The 19,693-nt window shown below is 45.7% G+C and overlaps 1 protein-coding gene across 1 annotated transcript; it reads left to right on the top strand.

Moving 5' to 3' along the window:
- Positions 1-1,825: 1,825 nt before the first annotated feature.
- nptx1l (neuronal pentraxin 1 like) lies at positions 1,826-6,786 on the top strand. The gene is made up of 5 exons (XM_061232001.1): positions 1,826-2,321; positions 2,799-3,006; positions 4,096-4,340; positions 4,758-4,937; positions 5,509-6,786. Exons 1-5 carry the CDS (start codon positions 1,893-1,895, stop codon positions 5,728-5,730), a joined length of 1,284 nt encoding a protein of 427 aa, XP_061087985.1. The 5' UTR covers positions 1,826-1,892; the 3' UTR covers positions 5,731-6,786.
- Positions 6,787-19,693: the final 12,907 nt, after the last annotated feature.

The raw sequence follows: 19,693 nt of genomic DNA on the forward strand, positions 1-19,693 counted from the left end.
AACTTAAATTGCTGCCTACACCACAATTCTACGGATGATCGACGAAAGAGCAGCTCGGCTTCTCATACGAGTATAAATATTAACTGTCGCCTCACTATATGTTGATGCATGTATTCTCTGGTTTCATGTAATTTATTCCGAGATGGTGTCGTCCTTCCAAAAGAAGTGATTTACTAAGTAATCAGTGCAAACTATTGTACAAGTCCATAAAATTACATTTACAAGCAAACACCAGTAATAAAAATGCACTCTTAGCCACTCTTAAGAGCAATCTTGCTGTCATAATTATTACAATAAAGCCATGTATATAAACATGCGTCCCTGAACAGAGCTATGATTATGGACAAGTAGAAAAATGCAAAATAAATACACAGAATTAGTCTATATTCAAATAAACGTTTAATCTAGATCTGTTCGAATCAGAGGAGTGAAACAAGCCGCCGAGAATAGTGGCGTAGGAAACGTGTACACAAAATAGTGAATTTGAGCGACGAGCGCAAAGGCTGACATTCTGCGGGGCAGGCAAGCCTCCAGGATCTCTGATCCCTTGGGACAGTGGGAGGAGTCAGTCTTAAGGTGGACTCCAGGAAAAAGTTTGTGTAAAAGGCTTCTTACAATATGACTTTACAAAATTTACGCCACCAGTTTAACACAAAGAATTACACACATAGGCCTACAATAAATGTGTCATATTTAATGTAACGTTAGTACTTCAAGAGAGTACAACTATGTAAATAAAAACACACTACTCCGAGCTATTAATAATATTAAATAATAAATAATATTCAGTATTGCAGGTTTTACATCTTGATGTTAATCATTGTCTACAATATAGCCATTTGCTTGCTACGACCAATAAAAATGTCAAAAGCCAAACCATTTCTAAATAATATATTCACTGAATACATATTTTTTCCTGGGAACTTCAATGAAACGTGTTTCAGGTTTACAGTATCAAATGGAAATGTATGAAAGGGAAATGGAACTGCTCAAGTAAATCAAATGTGTGTGTGTGTGTGTGTGTGTGTGTGTGTGTGTGTGCGTGCGTGCGTGTGTGTGTGTGTGTGTGTGTCTGTCTGTCTGTCTGTCTGTGTGTCAATATGCCCAATGCACATATTAAATTACATTTCCAAACACTGTATGTTAATATATAAAAGCGTCAATATTTACTGTAGCCCGGGTAGCGGTGTTGCAGTGTTTACACTGCAAAACCGTCCTAATATGAATTATATTTCTTAAGATGAAAGCAGTGATATATTTGTTCTTCGGTTGATACTGTAGAAAGGTCGAATGCAAGCAGTAACATGTGATTTTTTAAAAAGATTTAAGGCTCCAGCTCCGCTCAACAAAACTAAACTTTATTATGTGTTTATTACATGGGTTATTACATTTATTACATACATCAGTGAAATTCACACATGCATATAAAGAAAACAAAACCTAAGAAAAAAAGAAAACGGAAAACGAGGAATACCAGTAAAAATAGACTGTACAGCGGTTTTAATAATAATAATAATAATTAAACAGTGTAGCCTATGTAGTAATATCAAAATTAAAAAAATGAGGTCGTACTTTGAAGTCACGCTCACAGAATATTGATTTAACGTTGAAAAGCGACAGGAGAAATAAATCAGCTTTTAAATATCACGAGTTTCCGTTATTGAGCTAGATTCAGCGTAGCCTTTCATCCACCTTAACAAGGAGGGAGGAGGGGATTGGGGTGGAAAAGTAGGAATACACCCTGTGATGCGGCGAACCTGCGCTGCACCGTCCCAGCTCTATATAAAGCAGGCGCGCGCTATGAACTCCTCACAGCTTCGGTGGACAGCTCCGAAGTGCTGAAACCACCAACACTAGACTTAAGTTTACCAAAAGCAACACACGGGAACACGATGGAAGGGATCTCACGGAAACTTTTTCTACTCTCTTTCTTACTTCTGGAAGGGGCTACCCAAGATTTCGGACAGACCCAATTTATTTGTACGTCTGTACCCAAGGATATGGACTTATGTACGGCCACTTTGCAAAACAGCGGACCAGGGGACGATTTGAAGACGACGGTTATGCAGCTAAGGGAGACAGTGCTCCAGCAAAAGGAAACCATTATGAACCAAAAAGAAACAATCAGAGAACTGACTTCAAAGTTGACTAGGTGCGAGGGCCAGATTCTACCTGAGCCCGGGGACTCAAGAGCTGGGGGCAGGAGAAAAGAAACGGGCTCCAAAAACACTATGGGGGATGTATCAAGGGGTCCATCGGATACGCTCGCACAACTGGGACAGACTTTACAGACACTTAAACAGAGGCTTGAAAACCTGGAGGTAGGTGTATTTTATTTTTGCCCTACAGAACACTGAATGCGTTACATATTAAGTATCAGTATATTCACATGTACAGGACTTAATCAGAAATGGCGCACAGTCAAATGGCATTTTTAGTCTAATAACAATTAGGAAAAATAATTATAGTTATACAGAAACGTTGTTCCCTTCAGTTGTATCCAGTTTCAGATATAACATTTCAGATATGCCCTTTAATATCGTCACCTTCAAAAAAGCTTTTCCGCTGCTGGAATATAATTACTTTCATCCTCGTGAAGCCCTCGCCGTAAAGAATCCTCTTCTTCTGCAAATGTAGTCGCTTCATGCAGTCAGTCTTTAAGAACGTGATGCAATAAGCTCTAAATGAGTTTATCTGTGTTCAGCCGCGAAGTGCTCCGGCACGTGCAAGAGCGTGTTTACTGAGCATCAACCATTTTAAATCGAATAACCTTTTCAACCGTTCTTTGTCCCGTACAGCAATTCAGTAGAACCAACAATTCAGCTCAGACAAATAGCCTGAAAGATCTTCTCCAGAACAAAATCGACGACATGGAGAAGCAGGTACTGTCCCGCGTCAACACTTTGGAGGAGAGTAAACCTGGTCAGAGGAATGAGACCGATCAGCGCGGCAGAGTGGAATCGACCCTCACCTCACTGCACCACAGAATCACCGACTTGGAGAAAGGTAAAAGAGACGTTTCCAAAGCGCCTGTGTATATTACTTCGTCTCTAACCAAATCACAAAAATGTGATGATGTTTACTATCTTAAAGGCTTAAGTGTGTGCAATGTTTGCATCGTTTACGTCCTCTTGTATCATCTCATTGATTATTTCATATAAAATAAACGAAGAAATAAAATTGAATCTAAACCGCACGCCAGTTTGCCCCAAAAGTGTCGCAGCGAACACAGTACGGTTAGGGCGGGGGATAGAAACCTGCATTGCTTTGCATATCCTGTTCCATATTAACACATTTATGGCATACTGGAATGCTTCGCAGAAAATAATGTACTATCTTAATCAACTGTAAATGTTAGTATTCCACAGTTCTACCAGTAGTATTGTAGCCTATGGTAAAGTACATAAAACGCATATGGCTGATTTGAGTGAGCCCCTGCAGAGCAGCTTCCCCCATATCCCGAGCTTTTAGTTGCTCAAAGTTCATCAGGAATCCTAACGATGGCCGCTGCATCTAACCTAATTCTCGAGCGCATTTAGAATATTGATTGTGGCATACTCCGCTCGTTACAACAGGCATCAAAATGTTGTAAAGCGGAAGGAGATTAGTGTGGGAGAGAGAAAGAGAGGGGGAAAGAGAGAGAGAGAGAGAGAGAGAGAGAGAGAGAGAGAGAGAGAGAATGAGATGCTGCAGAAAGTGTAGGGTCGAATTGTTTACAGAATTTGCCGTTTTATCAGAAACATTGTCTGAATTCATCACGCGTCAATCTGTATTCCTTGGAAACGATCGGCAGCACACCTTTTGCAATCCAGGTGAAAAACATAGCATCTGTTTTCTCATTAAAAGCCAATGTACAGACAGTGGCATTTCTGTATTCACGGAACTCTGTGTTCTAATAGGCTATATGGTGCGATTGTAAGCTACGTTATGTTGTTTCACTCACCCAAATACCAGGCTTTGTTTCACTTTCCAATATTCCCATTCCATTGAGAAAATTGAACAATTTGAAAGAGAGAGGGCTTGATTGATACTGTAGCGAGTGTGGTAAATCACATTTATGCGAAATAACACGTTTTTCTTTTCTTTTTACTGTAGGCCAGAAAGACAACAGACCTTTGGACAAGTTTCAACTGACCTTCCCTTTGCGAACGAATTATATGTTTGCCAAAGTGAAGAAGAGCCTTCCTGAGATGTACGCTTTCACAGTGTGCATGTGGATCAAGTCCAATGCGTCTCCGGGAGTGGGCACTCCTTTCTCATACGCTGTTCCCGCACAGGCTAACGAGCTGGTACTCATCGAGTGGGGAAACAACCCGATGGAGATACTCATCAATGATAAGGTAGAGAATCCGAGATACCACCAAAGACAACATCAGAACAAGACCATAGCACAGTGTCTCCATTTACACATGCAGCTTATTGCGAAGATCCATGTTACACAGCGCTATATAAATATAGCGTATAATGTAGGCTACTTAATGATTTAGCCTACATAATGGTACACAGAAACCGGTCGAAATCGAACCCTCGTTTTTGATAAGTTGAGTGCACTTGTCTATTGTCAAAACGATGAGATCAAGTACATCTCATCTTTGAAGTGTGGTGCTTTTACTAAACCATACGACTGACTAATGCTATGCTATTAGTCTGCAATTACGCCCACTTGGTAATATAAAAAGCTGAAAGGATGAAAGAATCTAGGCTGCGGTTGGCCTATACGTTTGAGATAACAGAGGTATACGTGTTGCCTGTCACAGGTGGCAAAGTTGCCATTTCTCATTAATGATGGGAAATGGCATCACATCTGCGTCACCTGGACCACACGCGACGGGGTGTGGGAAGCGTTCCAGGACGGAGTAATGCGGGGAAGTGGAGAAAACCTCGCGCCGTACCACCCCATCAAACCCCACGGAGTTCTCGTGCTGGGACAAGAACAGGTGAGATGCTTTTGTTTTCAATACTGCTTCAACGTTCTAGTTTTGCATCAACTTAAATTCACCTTATATTCTATAATAGACCTATATAGCGGCCAGTGTCGATTGAACTTGAAACGTGTTGAAGCATGTAGCCACAATTTGAAAAAAAGAAAAGAAAACGCCCATTTGTACGCAAGTATTCCAATTGATAGACAACATAAGTGCAATCCATTGGGTCCTCAAGGGCGGAATATGCTGCTAATAATTTTACAAGCAGGACAAGTGGTCCAACAAGTCATATATAGAGTGAAAACCATACTGTACATTTGGCCCCAGTTGCACGCCCACGTTCACACGATAGGTGCTATAAATTACAACCCTGCAAGTGGGCTGCTTTGTAACAGTCACCCTTTGAGACTGAAACGAAAAGGAACCATTTAGTTTTCCCATATTAACGCGATGCAAAATGTATGAGCCTACCTCTTACATTATTTAAGTGTAAATCTCCTAAGAAAATGACTGGAATTATTGCACACAATGAATTCCACCACCATCAATCTAAATGTTGGTACATCCACTTGTCTTTCTACAGGACACATTGGGAGGAGGTTTTGATGCAACACAAGCTTTTGTTGGTGAGCTGGCAAATTTCAATATGTGGGATAAGAAGCTTTCTGCTGGAGATATTTACAATTTGGCAACGTGCAGCAACAAAGCACAGGTTGGCAACGTCTTCTCGTGGTCGGAGACCAGCATCGAGATCTACGGTGGAGCTACCAAGTGGACATTCGAGCCTTGCCGTCAAATCAACTGAACTGCAGAACCGCAAAGAAAAAAAATAAAAATAAAAAGCCAAGCAGAAATGCGTATTTCCAAGCCTCTATCGGTCTAGTCTTCATTTTAATGTTGATTTAAAAAACTGAAATATTTATTTAAGATATAGCGCAGAACCGGGATTTCTATAAATATTTAAATATTTATGTGCAAAACACGACACTTGGGCTTGGTTTTTCCCCTTTCATTTGTCTTGGAAACTTCAGTGGGACAGTGCTGGTTTTAATTTCTTTTTAAATCGGGAGTTTAATTTGCAAGCGCGATGTCTGACTGGCCCGTCCAACTCCTCTGCGCATACGGAGCTGCAACTGGGCAACCGAAGCCTTATATGGGACAGTAATTATCACAACACAACCTGGATTTACGTCACTTCCCTCTGAAATTGAGGGTCAGGTAACAGTCCTGGCACTTGTATTTGACCAATCCAAGGACATTGTGTCGAGTTTAATGATCGACCCCGCCCCCTTCCCCCAAAAAAGCCTCCCTTTCCTGGAACTTGCACTGTGATTGACGAGTGAATCAGAAATTATGTGGTATGTAAAATAAAATGTGTGTGTATATATAAATATATATATATATATATATATACATATAAAGAGAGAGAGAGAGAGAGAGAGAGACAGATTAATTTATTGTTATCATTATTTGCTTCGTGTTTCTGTAAGAATGTCGTTAATTGCCAATATGTTACAAGCCTGGGTGCCTTGGGCTGGTGCAAAGATTTAGCACATTCATTATAATTTGCTTATTGTTTGTATTTATTTATTTTGGAACCAAATTCTTCTTCTATTAAATGTATTTAATAGCAATTTGTTAAAGGACATGACGTGTTTTGGCAGGTGTTTGTATTCTGTATTAGGAATGTTATCTGTACAGTAACAGCATGAAAGAAAAATGCTGCAACAGCATCGATGAAATCTGCTTTTACTATCCCTCTGGGTTGGGGTTTTTTACTGTATTGTTATATGCTCAAAGCATGGCAACACTGAAAGATGAAAAAGATCTAATTTTTGTAATAAAATTGTGATATATAATACCCAGATTGCATTCCTGATGTTCTGGGATGAATGAACATGTTGCAATGTGAGAGAGATGAGAGAGAGAGAGAGAGAGAGAGAGAGAGAGAGAGAGAGAGATGAGAGAGAGAGGGAGAGAAGTGAGAGAAAGAGAGAGAGGGAGGGAGAGAGGGAGAGAGGAGGTGAGAGAGAGAGAAAGAGACAGAGAGTGAGAGGAGAGGTAGAGATATTATAGGGGATTACAGAGGAAAGTGTTGTAATTTGTACAAGGTATAGTCTGAAGTAAATAACAGCTCAAACCAGAGTGAGTTTTAAATTAATCTAAACATCGAAAATCATTCACCATCAAGACAAAGATGCAAGATGCAATTTGGGTTGTTTTTCTTGTATTTACTAGTGTGTACTAGGAAAAGGTATGAAACACATTATATACTATATTATATATATACTTCTATTGTAGATTAAGACAAAAGACCCAGAGAAGTGGCGAGATAACTGAGCAGGCTTCCAGCACACTTGCTTACTTGCTTTTACAGTAAAGTCATTTACAGTGGCACTGATCCAGAGCCGGTGGAATATGTTTGCATCTGTTATTCCGAGAGTGTATACAGTGTGTGTACTGGGACTGTTTATTTGCATTAGACGGTTGAGAAAATGTTGTTGTAAGCAGACCTTACTTTGCCATACTAGTAACAGGGCTGGGAAGGCTGCCACTGCATTGCGAACGGTGCTCAGGCAGAAAATGCACGGTCATTTCACGCCTAGTCATCGAAGCGTTCAATAAGCCCAGAAGAATTTCAATAACACAGCACTAAAACATCCCCTGTCTTTTTACACCAGTCTGTTGGCACTGATTCACAATGCAGCCGCGAGCCCTATCTCAAATTACCTGGCTAATCATAGCTTCCAATATGGATGGCCAGGATGTCTCGAAGATGTCTCGAGCACCCATCCTGTGCACATCCTAATATCGTCATTCGGGAACGACGCAAGCCTCTCGCAAACTTTCGAGAGGTGTGGTTGGACAGAGCAGAACTGCGAAACAAAGAGAGAGAAACATTAGCGTCAGTGCCGGGAACGCGATCCTTAAACGCTGCAGTCAGGCTTTCGGGGAAGGAAGACGTGACCCTGCGTCTGCACGTATAAACCCTCATTAGCGCTGAATACATTTACAGCTGCCTGACCCAGCTGCCATTACACGGAGCATCCCATCACCGCTCACGGTCAAAATCACCTGTCAACCGCTCACGGTCAAAAGCACCTGTCAGAATATCCTGTCAACCAGCCTCAGACAAGACATCCTGCTCCAGACACATATGCTTCCTGTGATTAAGATGACGATCCCAGTCGCTTATTTTTCTCCACTTTTTTCCTTTCCTTGCCCCCGACAAGGAAATCGATCGAGGTCCGCCATCTTTAAGGATGTTCCAACCCCTTTAAACGTTCCTTTGAGGAGCTAGAATTCTAAGTTAGGAACCTTCCTTTGAGCAAAAGAAAACATGAGAGCACCCTTTGCGGAAGTATTTTTTCGGAAAGATTGACGTTTAAATGATCGAGCCGTGTCTTCGAGCCGACGTCCGCAGGAGCAAGGGCATTTCCCCGTCTCGACTTCTCTTTCTCTCATCTTTTCCAGTCTTCTCCTGATGGGTTGAGCTAGAGGGCAAGAAAAAGAAAAGGAAAAAGTGGAGAAAAATAAGGGATTGGAATGAGTTCCATGTGGGCAGACACTTTCAGCTGAAACGTTATCCGCTTGAAAATGTTCCCAAGCACACTTATTGAAATGACCTCTCTAAAGCGTAGGGTAAGTTGAGAGTCTTAGCCATTCCACATAATGACCGGAAAACACAGGCAAACTGTCCCATACACAACCAGTCATGTGACCAGACATGTGACCGGACCAGAAATAACATGCCAATGGTAAGGCCGACTCAAGGGGAAGGATCGACCTCGCTATTTGTGTCAGACAGATCATTTACTCCAGAGCGTTCAGTAAGTGGAGGATTCTGGGTTATTCATGAAATCTCCAGCCCTGGGGCAAGGTGTTATCGAAACATCAATACCTTTTCTTTGGACAAACCGGTTTACTATAAACTAAAGCCATTACTGGATCCTGAATTGGACACAGAGGGTATAGAGTTACCTGGAACACTCACTTCCTGCACATCTTGAAAGATGACACTGTATGTGAAGCAAAAATAGAAATCATTTATAACCATGTCCAGGACCCTGATGATGTGTTCTGTGGATCATATTCTCTTTAAAATCTACGAGAGGTGAATGGGTGGCTTCAGTTCATATAATAGGCTGATAGATGTCTTCCTGTTGCAAGTATGATGATGATCACGGTGATGATGATGTTCTGGGTGTAAGAGTCAGAAAAAAGTACATCTATCAGTTTATGTGTACAATACACAATACCAACAGTGGATTTGAGTAAGAGCCAAGCAAGACATAATATATTATACAGGTCAATTTATTAAATTGCATAAATACTACAAAGGGTTATGCACATTTAGTAGTACCACATGAAGGGAAGGCAGGCTTCCTAGTATGACATAATATTATAAAAAATACAATATCCTGACATCACTTTCCTCAAGCATTGCCATAGAAACACAGACCGAGTGCACAAAAATATGTATATTAGTATTAACTTCTAGAAGGTTCCACATTTCTACCGCGCACTGTAATGCCCTGTTCCTCAACTCACGGTCCTTGGAGGCAGAACTGCTGGTTTCCCACCCTCCCTTTACCTGGGAGTCAGGTGTGCACACAAGTCTGGCCAACCAGCAGCACTAATTGCTTAGTTAATTTCCCGGGAGAAAGGAAAAGCAGGGCCAGATGTGGATTCGAGGGCCAGAGCTGACGACCCCTGCTGTAACGAGTCAGCGCCCTGGGGCGTACGCGTGGGGCAGGACCCGACAACTCCTCCCGCCAAACCGCGGGCCGCCAGAACCTCCCGCCAACTGCAGGCGGCGGCGCGGTGTGGGATACTGCTGCCGACGGCGTCTCCCTGGCAGCTCAGGTTCCTCACTCTGCCGCACAGCAGCGGCGTGAGCTGTGACACAGCACAAGTCTGAATATGAAGCAGGAAGCCAGAACTGAGCTTTTCATTATCGGGAGAAAAACCTGTCTGAACCGCCCGCAGCCCCCCCCCCCCCCCTCTCCAGCGACGCACGGTCCCAGCGGCGGCAGGAGTGACGCTTGTGGCGTTTAATGAGGAGAGGAGGCTTTCCGGCTGAATTCTGGGACGATAATCAGCCCGCAGACCCTCGGAGGCGCTGACACGTAGCGCAGCTGTAGCTGGCGTAGCGCAGGTGACTCAGTGCTGATGTCAGTGACGTCTGTCCAGAGTGCGGCAGTCCGGACAGACCGGAGGAGACCTGCCGCCCTGACAGATTGTCCCCCAGACAACAGAACCTGGCTTTTTCCCCTGATGATTATTTAACAGGCCCAATGCTCCAGCTGCTCATTGCTACCAGCCCTGCGCTCATGGACTTCAGCTCTACAGCGGTGGATAAGACACAAGAGGAACCTTGTTGAAGTACGTGTGCACGTATGGGTGAGTGTGAGTACAGCATTGGTGTCCTGGTCCTCCTCGACCTTGGTCATCATCACAAGTAGGCCGGGCCTGGTGTGCCCGCAAGGCCCCTTCCGAGGTCGGGCTGAGATTGCAGCGGAAAGCTGCGAGCCTCCAAACACTTCCATCTGCTCTGAATCATTGATGAGGGCCAGCACACCCATGTACTTTCCCATTGGTAGCCCATGAAAAATGCATGACTAAAGTGCATCAACAGGAAGTCGACGCGGGGAGGGAAGGGAAGGGGTTGGGAGGGGGCGGGAGCGGGTCCTGTTGATGCGGGTCATGATCTGCACACAGTGGGGTGTTCGGGAGCAGTGGGCGGAGATGAGGCTCGGTGAGGGAAACCAGTGAATGTGAGAGAAATAGAGAGAGATGAGAGATAGAGAGAGATAGAGATGAGAGAGATATAGAGAAATAGAGAGATGAGAGATAGAGATGAGAGAGAGATGAGAGATAGAGAGATGAGAGAGAGAGATGAGAGAGAGAGAGAGATGAGAGAGATGAGAGAGATGAGAGAGATGAGAGAGATGAGAGAGATGAGAGAGATGAGAGATGAGAGAGATAGAGAGAGATGAGATAGAGATGAGAGAGATAGAGATAGAGATGAGAGATAGAGATGAGAGAGAGATAGAGATGAGAGATGAGAGAGCGATAGATGAGATAGAGAGATGAGAGAGATAGAGAGAGATGAGAGATAGAGATGAGAGAGAGATAGAGAGATGAGAGAGAGAGAGATGAGAGAGATAGAGAGATGAGAGAGATAGAGAGAGGTGAGAGAGAGATAGAGAGATGAGAGATAGAGATAGAGAGAGATGAGAGAGATAGAGAGATGAGAGATAGAGAGAGATGAGAGAGATAGAGAGAGATGAGAGAGATAGAGAGAGATGAGAGAGAGATAGAGAGAGATGAGAGATGAGAGAGAGATAGAGAGAGATGAGAGATAGAGAGATGAGAGATAGAGAGAGACAGAGAGAGATGAGAGAGATAGAGAGAGATGAGAGAGAGATAGAGAGATGAGAGAGAGATAGAGAGAGATGAGAGAGAGCAGGGAGTCATGGGATAATGAGAATCTCTGCAGCACAGACAACATGTCCTCCGCAGACAGGGAGCAGTCACAGCTGAATCAAACTGCCTTGCCTGGGGGAGAAGCACATTCATGTTTAATACCACGGGGATAGGGAGGTAATTGGAAGAAGAGCGCAGGGACTGCCGTAGAAATGCAGCCTTTAAAAAAAGCGTGCTGGAGAGTTCAGAGGTCAGGAGGTACAACAGCTCCAGAAGAGGAATGCTTTTCACACAGAGGTCAGACGCAGGCTTTATTCTGTAAACACGGGTGTACTTATCACAAGGTCAGGTGAAGAGGCCCAGTTACTGTGTTTGTGTACTTTAGGTCGTCCTGCAGTCACTCTGATGGCATTTTCCTTGGGCAGCACAAGCCATTTGCAAATTTGCTTACATTTGATTCAATTTCAAGACAAAAATATTATGAATACAGATTACTCTTTAATCAAAATTTTAATCAGATTCTTTTCCGCTAATACAATTGCTCAGAGATGCAATGACTTTGGTCAACAATTTATATTTATTTTTCCATAAAGAATTGTAACAATTATGTACACCAAAGATAAATGAATAGTTAACGTGCTACTGAGTTCTCCGTTTCTATGGGTGTATAAAAATGAGGTAACGCGTAAAAATCCACACCATCCATCACCATGGGGAACGGCACGGAGGAGGTGATGACTTTCACAAGTCAGGAGATGGTTATAAACAATAAAAACAACCTTAGACACAACTTTCCACTAAAAGGTCAATGATTTAGAGGTTAAAAGGCAGTATGGTTTAGAAGGCAAAAAAAATAAAACATTACATTGTCAGAACAAAAAGTTGCAAAATCTACCATCAGACACTATTTGGCCAAGGTGACCAAAAAGCCTCAGCCTGCAAACAAGAAAGAAAGTGTAATGTGAACAAAATGGCGTTGGAATGGCAACTGGAACAGGATGCATGGTCACAAGACTTGAGCACGCACATCGGCAGTGGGTTTGGTGTTGGAAGAAGGACACCTACGTTATGCCTACAGTGAAACATGGTGCTGGATCTGTAATGTTATGGTATGATTTTGCATCAGCTGGTTCTGCTGCTCTCATTAAAGTCAATGGAATCATGACATTTTGGCCAAAAGCCTGGTTACCTCAGCCAGGGGGCTGAAATTCAGCCTGGTTACCTCAGCCAGGGGGCTGAAATTCAGCCTGGTTACCTCAGCCAGGGGGCTGAGATTCAGTCTAGTTACCTCAGCCAGGGGGCTGAAATTCAGTCTGGTTACCTCAGCCAGGGGGCTGAAATTCAGTCTGGTTACCTCAGCCAGGGGGCTGAACCTCCACATGTTTTACGTGTCTGAATGAAGCACAGTTCAGTACTCGCATTGTCTTCTTATAAAACACAGTATATGTCCTTTTCTGACTAACTCTATCCTCCGCTGAGGGAAACAACAACAGTGGCATTAAATATTTGTGCTGGCCTTTGAACTACCATGGTAACACGTAATTTACTGAAATTACTGGCAATTTGTGGCGTCTTGTTTGTATTTGCAGCAGAGCAGATTAGTGATCTGACCGTGGAAGACAAGAGGAAGGTGACACTAACAGCGGCTCCCTTTGTCTCCTCGTTCACCGCTGGCCTGACACTGCCGACATGACGTGACGAGTAGCAGAACTCCTGAGGAGCGCAGAGCGGACTGACTGCAGGGAACGACTGCGGTGTCTCCCATGACCTGAGACTGCAGGGCCTGTGAGCTCACTGATGACACTCAGGGTTATGGGGAGGTATTCAGGACCATATAAATGGTCGGTGCAATGGATGGTGCAGTGGGTAGCACTGCCGCCTCACAGCAAGGAGGTCCTGGGTTCGAATCCCCGTCGGCCGGGGCCTCTCTGTGCGGAGTTTGCATGTTCTCCCCGTGTCTGCGCGGGTTTCCTCCGGGTACTCCGGTTTCCTCCCACAGTCCAAAGACATGCAGGTTAGGCTGATTGGAGAGTCTAAATTGCCCATAGGTATGAGTGTATGAGTGTGTGAGTGAATGGTGTGTGTGCCCTGCGATGGACTGGCGACCTGTCCAGGGTGTATTCCTGCCTTTCGCCCAATGTATGCTGGGATAGGCTCCAGCCCCCCTGTGACCCTGTTCAGGATAAGCGGGTTAAGATAATGGACGGATGGATGGATGGATATAAATAATCCAATCTCCATCTCTTACATCAAGCTCCCCGCCGCTCCGTCAGGTCCGGCCGTAAGTAAGAAGGCCATCGCGCGGAGCCGAGAACTCAGGAACCTGCTCCGGATGTTTGATCGGGGCTTTTTAAACAGTGCGCGCTGTTCTATCAGATCCTAATGGCTGGGCTTATTGTAAGGAGGGCGAGGGGTGAATTTGAGGGGGAGAGGAGGGCGATGGTAAGACTTTGGTTTGACGGCGGAAACAGAATACAAACGAGACAGCCGGTAGGCACATACATATTCCCCCTTCATCTTCCACTTGGCTTCTTGGATGTCGACTCGGAGCTGAATACCTGATAATAGCGAGATGAATAATTGAACATATAGGGGAGTTTCGTGTCGTCAGATGTAGAGCAGGTATAATCGCGGCTCCACGTCAGTTACCCTTGTATATTCAACAGGAATGCAGGGCGGATTCCCCAGGGAAATACAAACACAAGCCAGCGGGAGACGCATTAACCACCTGGGACTGGCAGTCCTGCTCTGACCTTGTAATCCGTCCTTCCCCCAGAAATCTGATGACGTCTCCAGCCTGAGGAAGCCCATTGGCCCGTTATGTTACACATCATTTTTAGAAGGTGGATTGTTTTAGTGAGAATCGTCGTGTGTCCTGACTGCCAAATGAATGTGTGTGTGTGTGTGTGTGTGTGTGCAGACAGGCACACAGACACGCACAAACACACACACACACAAGGTTTTTGTACAGTCGCTTTTTAACATCTTCACCATGACATTGAACCTGCACGGTCGTAAGACGCTGTGTCTCTCCCAAGTGGCCGAAACGGAGCTTCTTTTTAAAGCTCATTTCCTGCTCGCGTGCACTAGCGCCACTGCGGTTGGCTCCAGGATAGGTCATTCAGACCCATTTCAAATGTAAAGTCAATAGTACAATTGCGGGCAAATTACAAAGTCAATAATCCCATAAGACAATGCAGTAGCAATCGGTGATTTTTCTTCATCTAATGTCATCTGATATTGTGTTATGAGGACAATAATAATAATAGGAATACTTTTTGGTGAGCCACTCTCTCTCACACACTCTTAATGGAGGAGCCCCTTCCCTATTGTGCAGCCTCTGGCTCCAAACTGTACAACATGGCGGTGCCCATAAACTTCACTTCCGTGGTTTCAAAAGGCTTTGCCCTCGCCCGTGGGATAGTCAGTGGGTGAACTAACAGGCACTTGGTCCATATTTTTCCCGCAGTCCACAGTCTCTCCCCTTCCCTCTCGTGCTGCCTGAGCCCACTGGAACATAAAGAGCCCTCCCTCCACAGGCAGTATCACGTTCCGGGTGGAGAGGCAGGAAGCAGGACGTTCCCGAGGAGGAGTCACGGGGTTGCAGGGCGGATCAGTGAATGTGGGAGCGGACCCCACTACCTCGGTAATTGGCCCAAATGTGCCAATCAGAGATGCCTGTCCCCCATCTCCCCGCGGCGGGCAGTCTGCCCCATGCAGCCCTATTGGAGGGCTGAGGGGGGGGGGGGAGAGGTGGGGGCAATGACAGGAGGTGCGGAACGATAGTGTTTTTCAAGACGTCTCCCCGCGCACGCACCATCTGGGCCCGGAGCCAGCGGCTGTGTTCCATAATTAGGTCAATCAGACTGTGTGCCAACATGGCCGCCCCTCCCCGCCCACGCTCCCGCTCCCCCCCCCAAACTCCCCCGCTCTCTCCTAATGGAGGGCATATGGAGCCGCTCGCTGGCTACGTGAGCGCGCATACACAAAGCAGCCTGCGCCACCTGTACGTTCTCTCCTCTCCCTTCCCCTCAACAGGAGGCTCTCGCTGAAACACCGGAATCTAACAGCCGCAGGCCTAACTCAACACACATCACACTCATTACCGCAACAGGCAATGAGGGAAATTAACGCAGGGAGGCAGCTCACTCCAATCTGGCCACACTTAACACGACGCACCACGTGCCGCAGGAGTTGGACACGAAATCTTGGAAAGTGCAGAACGGCAGAAACTGTCAGATACAGAGCCCAGCCCAGGATACACCACCGAGGCACAACAGAGAATAACAAACGCTTTACTCCCAAAGACTATTTTTAGAAATTTGAAAAATCCTGAGGGCTTAAGCAACACGAGGAAAAAGAGCATTAAAGAAGCAGCACTTGAGCCAAGTGCACTGAAATATCACAAAATGCTACTGCACTGGAAAATAATGAAAATAATGATCCTGTACAGTGTAAGCTTCCAGCAAGCAAACAAGCAATGGGCTTTGAACAGTGTGGAAAAACTGCTAATGGGGAAAAAAAACGATAAACAAATCCTTTAATCCCAACACTCATGAATGAGAAGGTGATGTAGGAACTCTGGGGCGTTTTCAAGACCAGGCTTGATACAGAGATAGGTACTATATAGTTTTTAGGTAGATTAAACATGAGTGAGCATTGTTGGGCTGAATTGAGCATTGTCCTCATCATATTCGAAGAAGAAAAGAGGGCTTAAATGCAGTGACATCCTCTCCCCAAACCCAGCCCGTACGGAGGTCCCAGTGTCTCTGAGGGGCCCAGTGCCCAGCGCTGCCCACTCACACACACTGCAGCCCTGGAGCAGCTGAGCACAGGACCATCACCAGCCCTGGAACAGCTGAACACAGGGCCATCACCAGCACTAGAGCAGCTGACCGCAGGACCATCACCAGCACTAGAGCAGCTGACCGCAGGACCATCACCAGCACTAGAGCAGCTGACCGCAGGACCATCACCAGGGCTGGAGCAGCTGACCGCAGGACCATCACCAGCCCTGGAGCAGCTGAGCCCAGGACCATCACCAGCCCTGGAGGTTAATTAAGACCTCGCTGAGGCACGCCTCGCCTCTACTAGCACTGCTGGGACCTGGCCTCCACTCTAATAAAGGACAGTGGAGGTACCTTTCTGTTCCTCGAGCACCAAATGTACCCTGAAAGTACAGTAATGCTCTCTTTGGGTACAAACGAGCACATTTTCTCAACAAAAAATGTACTAACTAATTATATATTGCAGGCTGGGGTACAGTGTTATGTACCTATAGGGTACCACCCCAGTGACAAGCATTTGTACCTCTTTAGGCACTTTAAGTCCTATATGTCTGTAGTGCTGTTACGGATCCATACTCATGCAGTCACACCTGCTGTACTGCAGCCCTGCCTGACACATGAGCGAGCAGCACTCTTAGGGTCCATTTTACACCTGGGCACGGTAATGCGCCGCAGGTGTGCAGTGGAGGTAGGCATTATGAGCCTCCTCAACGTGTCGGCAGGTTCTTTTCCCGAGGCGGGGAGCGATCGTGCCTCAGGCGCGTCTCGCTCCTCTCTGCGGAGTGTCCTCTGGAACGTTCCGGGCTCCTGCGCTCCCAGGGGCGGTGGGTGGGCGAGGGCGGTTTGGCAGGCGAGGCGGTGTGTCTCAGGTTTATCTCGTCCCAGCGCAGGGAAGAGGACAGGAGAGGATGCTGGGAACGTTCAGCATTAAGGCTCATACTTGGGCTTCCGCCATACCTTTCTCCCCCCCCAGAATGCCGTCCTCAATTTACGCTCTCATTCGGGACGGCGCAGCTGTCCAGCTTAAACGCCGGCTGTTAAGAGTTTCAGCACCGCAACAGCGTCCTGAAACCCCCAATTCAGCCAGAACAGAGAGAGAGGGATAGAGAGGAAGGGAGACGGAGAGGGATAGAGATTGGAGAGAGAGGGAGAGGGATAGAGAGCTGGAGAAAGGGATAGAGAGAAAGAAGGATAGAGAGAAAGAGAGTAAGGGATAGAGAGAGGGAGAAGTGGGAGAGATAGAGATATTATTGGGCTTACAGAGGAAAGTGTTCTAATTTGTTCATGGTACAGTATGAAGTAAATAACAGTTCAAACCAGAGACCTTTTTTAATTCCTCTAATTATTGGAGAAATCACTTCGATTCAGATTTGGCTTGACTTGATCCACTATTATTTACAGGTTGTGATTTGTGTTTATCTGTCTTACTAATTACAAAATCATTATCTAAATGAGTTATTCTTGTTATAAGAGAATGTGTTCAGCATGCCAATTTCAATTTGTTCAAGATTTGGTTTTTCAAACCAAATGTCAGAATGGGGAAGAAATGCGATCTAAGTGACTTTGACCGTGGAATGATTGTGGTGCCAGACAGGGTGGTTTAAGTATCTCAGAAACTCCTGGGATGTTCACACACAACAGTCTCTAGAGTTTGGGTGAAAACATCTGGTCAATGAGAGAGGTCAGAGGAGAATGGCCAGACAGGTCGAAACTGACAGGAAGGTGACAGTAATGCCTACTAACCACGCATTACAACAGGGGTATGCAGAAGAGCATCTCTGAACACACAACACGTCAAACCCCTAAGTGGATAGGCTACTCCAGAAGAAGACCAATAAGTCTAAAAATTAAGTCTAATAAATACCTAATAAAGTGCTCACTGAGAGTATGTCTCAAGGACAAGTAAAAAAAAACCAAAAAAACATATTCTGCTATGTGCTCCACTGGAATATCCTAAATTGAATAATAATACAAAAAGCACAGCTCAAACCAGAAAATCATTACTGCCACATCCTCAAAAAAGAAAAACAAAAAGAAGTTAGAGAATTAGTGCATGTCACTGAGAGATGTTATATATTAGAATTAAGAGAAGCCCTGAGGCTACTCTTGTGAGATTTTTCATCGTGGGCGAGAGTGTTCACGTCATCCATCAATTAATGGGAGATTGTATAACACTTTATTTGCCATTTACGCATAAAATTTTAAAGGATGAACGGTACTCTTATGAACTGCGCCTTTAGAACAGTCCAGGAATTTTATTACCTTAATTAGACCATCTCCAGCACAGAGAATCAGAGAATAATGCTAATCCATCTGCTAATGCAGTGTACCCTGTGCTATTTTAGGTTTGATGGGTTTGTATCTGGCATTGTGCAGCATTGAAGTTTATCTGCCATTAGCCGTTTCATTGCGTATGCCCGGCAGGCTGCAGTAAATCGACCTGCCCAAGGCCGGATGGGTCCCCAGGGCGCGGACTGCAGACCGCTGCAGAGGCCCTGCGGACGCACATCTGAAAGAAACACGGAGATGTGAAGACATCCAGAAGATAAACAGCGTTAACAGCAGATACGCAGAGCCGGCGTGTTTACAGAGCGCTAACGGATTCCACCGTATCCAATTCGGTCGGCGCAACATCAAAGAGATTATTCAATTCCGCCGCGGCTGCACGTGTGTAACGAGATTCTCCGAGTTTCACGCATTACCATAAGTCTGAAGGATCCCGACTCCATCACTTACAGTCAAACCGCCATTAATATTACATGCGTTGGGCGCGGGGCTGATTAGCTTCCTCGAGTCGAGCCGGATTAAAACGGAGCTGGAATCTGAAACGGAGGCAGGAAGCCTTCAACCGCCAGTCACCTAATGAACACTCCGTCCCCCCCCCTCGCCTGCTTCCTCCCGCTCTTGCCTGGGATCTTCCGAGAGCCCTGCAAACTTTTCGCGGGGCGAGAATGAGAGGCGTAAAGAGAGAACAGGCCCCCTCTGACCGCGCTCAGGATGGTAAAGCGCGCGCCGCGTTAGCGCCGACGTGAGAGGACGCAGCGCTTATGTAACTGGCAGAGGGAGGGGAGGAGGACCGCCTGAGTCTGCGTCTCCTCTGCGTGGGGGAGCAGCTCGGTGTGGGAGCTCCTGGAGAAGCTGCCCCGGAGAGAGGAGCCGTTCAAAGGAGGCGTTCACAGCTAAATTTATCACAGGGGTGGGAGGGAGAGATATTCGCCATGCTCAGCCCCCACTTCCCAAACACATACACGTAAGCGCACGCAAACGAAAAGACAAGACACATACATATGCGCACACACACAAACCGCGGGCACAGTCAAGCGCACACGCACACACACACACATACACACACACACACACACACACACACATATAGATATACACGCATGAATGCGCACTCACACACATGCTAGGGTTTGGTAAGGGCACACGCTGGCTGTTCCCTCAGTGGAGTGAGCACTCAGAGGGTTTGGTAAGGGCACACTGTTCCCTCAGTGGAGTGAGCACTCTCAGAGGGTTTGGTAAGGGCACACTGTTCCCTCAGTGGAGTGA

Source organism: Conger conger, chromosome 2 (assembly GCF_963514075.1).
Source record: "Conger conger chromosome 2, fConCon1.1, whole genome shotgun sequence".
Taxonomy (NCBI): domain Eukaryota; kingdom Metazoa; phylum Chordata; class Actinopteri; order Anguilliformes; family Congridae; genus Conger; species Conger conger.